Source organism: Alexandromys fortis, unplaced genomic scaffold (assembly GCF_014885135.2).
Source record: "Alexandromys fortis isolate MF-2015 unplaced genomic scaffold, M_Fortis_MF-2015_v1.1 scaffold_235, whole genome shotgun sequence".
NCBI lineage: Eukaryota > Metazoa > Chordata > Mammalia > Rodentia > Cricetidae > Alexandromys > Alexandromys fortis.
The window spans coordinates 209,055-217,338 of record NW_026068114.1 but is presented as its reverse complement, the minus strand read 5'-3'; the positions used below and the strand labels follow the sequence as shown (position 1 = coordinate 217,338).

At 43.5% G+C, this 8,284-nt stretch overlaps 1 protein-coding gene across 3 annotated transcripts in view; it reads left to right on the top strand.

Annotated features, from left to right (window-relative positions):
- The window catches only part of Polr3c (RNA polymerase III subunit C), a 22,437-nt gene extending 14,996 nt beyond the window's left edge, over positions 1 to 7,441 (top strand). For 2 of the 3 annotated variants that reach the window (XM_050124755.1, XM_050124756.1), the window contains exons 6-15: positions 1,038 to 1,142; positions 1,269 to 1,361; positions 1,675 to 1,755; positions 1,919 to 1,970; positions 3,360 to 3,420; positions 3,793 to 3,943; positions 5,105 to 5,206; positions 5,297 to 5,346; positions 5,868 to 6,017; positions 7,293 to 7,441. In XM_050124755.1, coding sequence (XP_049980712.1) covers positions 1,038 to 1,142; positions 1,269 to 1,361; positions 1,675 to 1,755; positions 1,919 to 1,970; positions 3,360 to 3,420; positions 3,793 to 3,943; positions 5,105 to 5,206; positions 5,297 to 5,346; positions 5,868 to 6,017; positions 7,293 to 7,377 — 930 coding nt within the window. In that variant the 3' untranslated portion in view covers positions 7,378 to 7,441. Of the gene's footprint in view, positions 1 to 1,037; positions 1,143 to 1,268; positions 1,362 to 1,674; positions 1,756 to 1,918; positions 1,971 to 3,359; positions 3,421 to 3,792; positions 3,983 to 4,021; positions 4,363 to 5,104; positions 5,207 to 5,296; positions 5,347 to 5,867; positions 6,018 to 7,292 lie in introns of those variants that run through there. The other variant, XM_050124757.1, reaches the window with a different exon arrangement.
- The last annotated feature ends 843 nt before the right edge of the window (positions 7,442 to 8,284 follow it).

Genomic DNA, 8,284 nt, shown 5'->3' with positions numbered 1-8,284 from the left:
GTTTGACTTCTTCTTTTCCAATTTGTATCCCCTTGATCTCCCTTTGGTGTTTTATTGCTCTAGCTAGGACCTCAAGAACTATATTGAATAGGTATGGAGAGAGTGGACAACTTTGTCTTGTTCCTGATTTCAGTGGAATCGCTGGGAGTTTCTCTCCATTTAGTTTGATATTGGCTATTGGCTTGTTGTATATTGCCTTCATTATGTTTAGGTATGTTCCTTGTATCCCTGCTCTCTTCAAGACCTTTATCATGAAGGGATGTTGTATTTTGTCAAATGCTTTTTCGGCATCTAATGAGATGATCATGTGGTTTTTATTTTTCAGTTTGTTTATATGGTGGATTACGTTGACAGATTTTCGTTTGTTGAACCATCCCTGCATCTGTGGGATAAAGCTGACTTGGTCATGGTGGATGATGGTTCTGATGTGTTCTTGGATTCTATTTGCTAGTATTTTATTTAGTATTTTTGCATCAATTGTTCATGAGTGAGATTGGTCTGTAGTTCTCTTTCTTGGTATTGTCTTTCTGTGGTTTGGGTATCAGGGTAATTGTAGCCTCATAAAAAGAGTTTGGCAATGTTCCCTCTGTTTCTATTGTGTAGAATAATTTGAGGAGTATTGATATTAGTTCCTCTTTGAAAGTTTTGTAGAATTCTGAACTAAAACCATCTGGTCCTGGGCTTTTTTTGGTTGGGAGACTTTTGATAACTGTTTCTATTTCTTCAGCAGTTATAGGTCTGTTTAATTTGCTTGTCTGGTCTTGATTTAATTTTGGTAAGTGATATTTATCCAGAAAGTTTTCCATTTCCTTTAACTTTTCCAATTTTGTGGAGTACAGGTTTTCAAAATATGACCTGATGATTCTCTGTATTTCCTCCGTGTCTGCGGTTATGTCCCCCTTTTCATTTCTGATTTTTTTTAATTGGGATAGTCTCTCTCTGCCTTTTTGTTGGTTTAGATAAAGGTTTGTCTATTTGTTGAAAAATCTAAAATCTTACACTGTATTTCAATGTTTCTTCTCCTTTTCTCTCCTCAGCCCAGTCCAGATGATGGGATTTATTGGCAAGTCAACCTTGAGAGATTCCACCAGCACTTCCGTGACCAAGCAATTGTGAGTGCAGTTGCAAACCGAATGGACCAGGTAATGTCTAAGTGGGTCACCCAGTGTTCAGCAAGGAGTAAGGTCGATCGTTCAGGTGGTTGTCAGATGTGGCCCCTGGCTCAGAGGCAGCAACAGTGAATTCTGAATTCTGGTTTATTTTTTCAGACAAGCAGCGAGATTGTGCGGACAATGCTCCGGATGAGTGAGATTACCACTCCCTCTTGTGCCCCGTTTACCCAGCCACTGTCTTCTAATGAGGTATACTTCAATTTTCTTTTTTCGGTTTTTGTTTTGTTGTTGTGTTTGGGGTTTTGTTTTGTTTTGGTCTTTCTATGTAGCCCTGGCAACCCTGGAACTTCCTGTGTTGCCCTGCCGTCACTGAAGTCAGAGATCTGCCTGCCTCTGCCTCCCCAGTCCTAAGATTAAAAGGCATGTGTCCCTCTCAGCCTTTCTTTTATATGAATTTTTTAGACATTTTTATGTTTGCAATCCGAATTAGGACATCTGGAGTGACATGTTAACAGTTCTGCATTCCCAGGCCCCACTTCCAGCATCCCCTTCTGTTCCACAGATCTTCAGGTCCCTGCCTGTTGGCTATAACATCTCTAAGCAAATCCTCGATCAATACCTTACGCTGTTGGCAGATGACCCCGTAAGTCTCCCCACCCACTTGGTCTGTTTATAATTTATCTCTACCACTAAATCCTAATATCCACTGTAGTAGGAGCTGTCTGCTTCAGAGTCTTGACCAGATTGGTCAACAAATTATTCACTAGACTTTATACCAATTAACACCATTCGCTCTCTTTTAACAGCTAGAGTTTATTGGGAAGTCTGGCGACAGCGGTGGAGGAATGTATGTCATCAGTATCCTTCCCAGCTGTCTGTTCTGTCAGGACCCCTGAGTTAGGAAGCAGAGGGGTAACCTAGGAAAAATTGGCGGGGGTGTTGTTGTTTTTGTTGTTGTTATTGAAACAGTCTCACGTAGCCTAAACTGGTCTCGAACCCACTGTGTAGCTTAGATGTTAGCACTGAAGCCCTGGTCCTCTTGCCTCCACCTCCCAAGTGCTGGAAGTAGAGGCATGTGCCACCACAGGAAAGGAATTTGTCAATGCCTAATATACTAAACACGTTCAAAAATTGAAATAACTTTCTTAATTTTTCTGTGAGTTTTCTGTGAGTTTTATTAATGAAAATATAAAGGCCTGGGACTGTCTGTAGTGATATTAATTTGTATTTTAATAAATAAAACTTGACTGAAGAACAGAATGCAAAACAGCCATACTAGTCAGCCATACAGGCCCAGTGGTAGTGGTGCACACCTTTAATTCCAGCTCTAGAGAGGAATATAAGGTGGGCTAAGACAGGAACTCGCCCTTCTTTCAATCTGAAGATTTCATAGAGGCAAGAGATCTCTAGTGGCTAACTGCTTTGCTTTTCTGACCTTCAGGTTAAATCGCAGTATCTGTCTCTGGGTTTCTATTAATCGTGCTACATCTGTCATTGCTCATAGCACCTCACGCACATCGTGCGAGGCGCTGGAACAGATCACCAGCTCTGCAGGAGAGGAAGAAGGAAGGTGGTAGAGCTGAGGCAGAGAGATGGAAAGGGGAGGAGTTGTGCTAACTGCTTACCTCGGAGCAGTTTGGACCTGAGGCAAAAAAGTCAAATGTTTCAAGTCAATCTGGGCTACATAGCAAGACCCTGTCTCACAAAAAGAAGAGAGGGGCTGGAGAGATGACTCAGTAGTTAAGAGCACTGATTGCTCTTCCAGGGGACTCAGGTTCAATCCCCAGCACTCACATGGCAGCTAACAGCCTGTATGTGTGAGGGTGTCCAAAATCTGACACCCTTACACAGGCAAAACACCTATGCACATAAAGTAAAAATAAAAAATAAGTTTACTTAAGCAAAACCCTTACAAATGGAGTTAGTTCCCAGTTTGCATGTGCTCCTCCCTCTTGCCACCCCCACCACCCCCCTCCCCACCCCAGTCCTGTCTCCCAACATGGAATCGGTCATCAGAGGGCGCTGTACTTAATAAAATGATGGCCATTTTGATTTGGTTTCATTTAAAAAGAAAAAAGAAAGAAAGAAAACCCTTACAAATGTTAATATACTTATATATCATACATGAAATGTAAAAGGCAAAGTATTATTTAATTTTTAGTTATAAATTAGGAATTTAGTCATGACACTCAGTTCATGATGATGAGGCCAAAACATTACTGAATGCCCTTAATCCTCTCCATAAAGACCTCCACAAGGCATTAGCATCCCTGGCTACTGCGACTCTGGAGTCTGTCATCCAGGAGAGGTAAGAGGGCCACTGATGGGGGGTGGGCTCAGACACTTCCTCTCCACACCCCGTTGAACAGGTAATTTGGTTTTGATGGTATACCCTGCCATACTTGGTCTCATCTTTCCAGTAGAACTAGTCTTCCCTATAAAACTAATTCCTAGCTAGGCAAATTAACCAGCACCCAAAGCTCTGAATACAAGATCTGTGGCACACAATGGAGTTGGCGGTTGGTGACAAGTTATGATTAACAGTACCATTACCAACTTCTGAAGCTGTAAAAGAACTCTGAGCCCCGTTCCTCTCTGCCCCTGACCCCACATGTGGATTAGTAAGTCCTACTCTGAGACCAGGAGCTAAAGTATACCCTGTGCTTCTTTGTTCTTCCAGATTTGGGTCTCGCTGTGCCAGAATATTCCGTCTGGTGTTGCAGAAGAAACACCTGGAGCAGAAGCAGGTGGAGGACTTTGCAATGATTCCTGCAAAAGAGGCAAAGGACATGTTGTATAAGATGCTCTCAGAAAACTTCATATCTCTCCAGGTAGCCACGGCTTTAGTAGAGAACTTCCCATCTCTCCACGTGGCCACGGCTTTAGTAGAGAACTTCCCATCTCTCCAGGTGGCCACGGCTTTAGTAGAGAACTTCCCATCACTCTAGGTGGCCACGGCTTTAGTAGCTGCTGTTCAGCATGGCTGGCCATAGTAGGAGAAACTCCTGAGGAAATTACTCTGGGTCCCCAGGCAGATACTATAGCCACCTCTGAAACAGAAGAAAAGAGAAAGATTAATACAGACATAGCAAACCCACATAGGATTGTATAGTTTAACTGTCTTGATAAGAGACAGACAACACCCAGGAAATCAGCTCACAGCTCTAACTTCCCTGTCCCATCCAGCCCATTATTCCTGAGAGCCTTAAATCTTAACAGAGTAAGTAACTCATTCAACATATCTTGATTCTTGTAGAACTATGGTGGGACCCTTTGAGGAAGCAGGTTGAATGGATTTTGGAGTCACTTCAAGTAGGTCAACCGCCGTCATTTTGTATCTGTAAAATGGCAGTGGATGATGCTGTAAGAACCGTGGTTTGGGGGGCTGGAGAGATGGCTCAGAGGTTAAGGACACTGACTGTTCTTCCAGGGGTCCTGAGTTCAATTCCCAGCAACCACATGGTGGCTCACAACCATCTAAAAAATGAGATCTGGTGCCCTCTTCTGGCATGCAGGCATACATGGCGGCAGAACACTGTATTGTATATGTAATAAATAAAAAAAAAATCTTTAAAAAAAAAAAAAAAAAGAACCGTGGTTTGGACCAGCTGTGGTAGTGTGTACCTATAATCCCCAGTACAGAGGAGGCTGAGGCTGAAGGGTTGAAAATTTGAGGCCAGCATACACTTAACAGTATCACACTGTCTCAATTATTAATAAATAAGGTCTATTATGAAAATCAAATACAATCCACCTGGCCTGTGTAGAGATCCCTCAGTAAATATTAATTGCTTTCCCTTTTATTCGGGATGCTGATAGAAAAATGGAAAGCCAGGCGCCCTGCTTCCTGTGGCTGATTATGTCATAAACAGAATCACTACTGATTGGCCAGGAAAGAAAAGTCTTGGAAATGAGGACTGAGAGTGCCAGGTGGATGGGTGTTTACTTTACCAGTTCCAAAGAACAGTCTCTTTATTTCTGCGGACAAACAGGAAATTCCTAAAACCCCAGACCACGCGCCATCCAGGACCTTCTATCTGTACACCGTGAATGTGCTGTCGGCCGCCAGGATGCTGTTGCACAGGTGCTATAAGGTAACCGTGCAGTTTTCTCCCCTCCCTCGTCCACTCCACACCAATGAAACAGAGCCATTGGCATTTCTTGTCTGTCTTCTCTTTCCTCAGAGCATAGCCAACCTGATAGAAAGGCGGCAGTTTGAAACAAAGGAGAACAGGTGAGTGTGCTCTCCATTGAACCTTTGCATTTCTCTTTTCCTCTCTCTCTTGCAGACATAGCTTGTTTTATGTTATTTTCCACTGAACCAATAACTAAAACACTTACACATGGTGACAGTTCTCCTTTACCCGGCACCTCTGGGCCCCAACACTTTTTCAGTTACATTATTCACGGTCCAAGCCTGAGGGAAAACTTGCTCTAGAAATGGCAACAGTAGCCCAATGCACAGTATATGGCATTGAGTCATAGGTTTGGGTTGGCATAGCCATGCCTTAGTTTACACTTGTTGACTGTACCCCCAATTAAATAAGTTTGCAAATTATGAAGCATGTGCTTGACCCCAGAGTTTAAGAGCAACTAAGAGGCAATAAATGTTTTAGGAACAAAGTTACATTTGTGATTAAGTTATATGGGCAGAGTCTGTAGCTGAAATATAGAAGGAAGGAACTGGCCTCTGAGTTAGAGGGCAGGAGAATCTCAGAGATAAGGAAATACGTCAAAGCTCTGTCTGTCTGATAGGCGGCTACTAGAAAAGTCTCAGAGGATAGAAGCCATCATTGCATCAATGCAGGCCACGGGTGCAGAGGAGGTGCAGCTGCAGGAGATAGAGGAGATGATCACAGCCCCTGAGCGGCAGCAGCTGGAGACGCTGAAACGCAACGTTAACAAGTAAGTGGTGGGTCCAGACTCTGCTTGGCGACGCCTTTCAAGCAAATATGATTCACTGCCTAATCGCCTCCAATTTAGTGAGCAAACCTAAGTGCAGCGTCATCTTTCCTAGCCTAATTAAAAGAATTGAACCTACCAGGTGTGGTGGTACACACCTTTAATCCCAGCACTCCAGAGGCGTAGAACTCTTAAGAGTTCAAGGCCAGCCTGATCCAGGACAGCCAGGGCTGTCCTCTGTCATTCACCAAGTACTGAGAATTTTACTTCAGCCTCAAGTCTGGCATTTCATCTTGATTCTTCGTTACCTCTTACCTAGAGCATTGCAATAACTTTATCTTACAAACGGTGTGTCACAATGCTCTTACGGGGGGGAGGGGGGGCTTTATGTGTATTCTGGGACTCCAACCTCAGGTCCTCCCTCACACTTGGATGGCAGACAATTTACCCTCTGGTCCATCTCCCCAACCCTCAGGTAATAATATTGTCTTTAAAGTGGTTGATAACATCCCTCTTCTAGTTGAAATGATTTATTGGCTTCCTTGCTTGTGCATATGTTTGCTCATCCTTTGATTTGGAAGGGGTTATGTTTCTTGACTAAAGGTCTCGTGTACTCATACTAGCCTTGGACTGATTCTACTGCTTCTACCACCTCCACCTCCAGAGTGCTGGGATTACAAGTGTATGTCACAACACCTGGCTAAAATGATTTATTGATTTTTTTTTTACAGTATAAAATCCAAATTCATTGCTGGGCCATGAGACCTTTCATAGTTTCATAGCAATGTGCCTCCATCTTCATTTCCTTTTATTCATTAAGAGGGGTTGTGTAAATTTATTAGTTCTAGTAATTTTTTATTTTTTCTTTAACTTGCCTAATTGTCTTGACTATCACCTCCAGCAGAAGACTGGAAAGGACATCTTGGCGTTGTTCCTGATCTAAGGAAGGAAACTTGAGTTCTTACGATTAAGTGTGATGTTAGCTGTGGTTTTGTCAGATTGGGGAAGTCCCTCGCTCTTCTTGATTAACACTAACTCTTCACTTTCTCATGGTTTTAAAGCACACAACTCTTAAAAGTGCTGTTCTTTCTCATGGTTGTAAGTAAAAGTAAGACGCTGCCTGTGGGGCTTCAGCGGCTCCACAGTGTCTGATATGGGAGAGATATAGACGAAGAAGGCTCTCCCGGTTCTCTCTTCTTTCCGCACCCAGCCCAGCCTCCAATCGTGACTATACTAATGAGCATTAACCCCTGGCAACTGTTTCACTCTTTCACGCAGGTTGGATGCCAGTGAGATCCAGGTAGATGAAACCATCTTCTTGCTGGAGTCATACATCGAGAGCACCATGAAGAGACTGTTGTGACCCAGGGGAAGCAGCGCTAGGATCAAACTCGGGGCCTTTCACATGCTAGTCAAGTGCTGTACCACTGAGCTACCTCCCCAATCAGAAACCAACATCCTTCTCAGAGATCTAGGAGATAGAACAACAGGAAGAAGGTGCTTGGATGCATTCTTATCTTTAATCCTGATTGTCCTGGAACTCAGTCTGTAGACCAGGCTGGCCTCAAACTCATCGTTGATCCATCTGCCTCTGCCTCCTGAGTGCTGGGATTAAAAGAGTGTGCCATATCACCCAGCTAAATTTCTGATTCTGAGCCCCTGCTTCTGTCTTTCCCTACTGCTCATGATACACCAGAAAGAGACTGACATTGACATATTTTGTAAAATTTGTTAATAGACTTATACCCATCACTGTATTCTCTCATCAAATCCTTGCAGTGGGGAGACGCTTAAATAAATGAGATTAATCATAAATTATATGTGTCAGTTCTTATCAGGAAGTCATTGAGGGGCCAACAAGATGACTTACTGGGTGACACACTTGCTGCTCAAGCATGAGGCCCTGGCTCAGGAAGCTCAGTACCCATGTGAAATCTGGGTGTGATGCTTATCACCCTAGCCCTAGAGATGGGCACATCTCTGAAATTCATTGGCTAGCCAGTCGAAACAAATTGAAGAGCTTCAGGTTCAGTGAGAGACCCAGCTCAACAAATAAGATGGAGGCCCAGCAAGATAGTGACTTGGTGGATAAGGGAGCTTGCCACCAAGGCTGATGACCTAGCTCCAGAACCATATGGTAGCAGAGAACAAACTCCCACAAACTGTCCTCTAACCTCTACTTGGGCACCGTGGCACACATACATGCACACGTGCACACAAATGTAAAAATAAGATAGGAAGCAGGCCAGGGAGACACCAACCGTCAACTT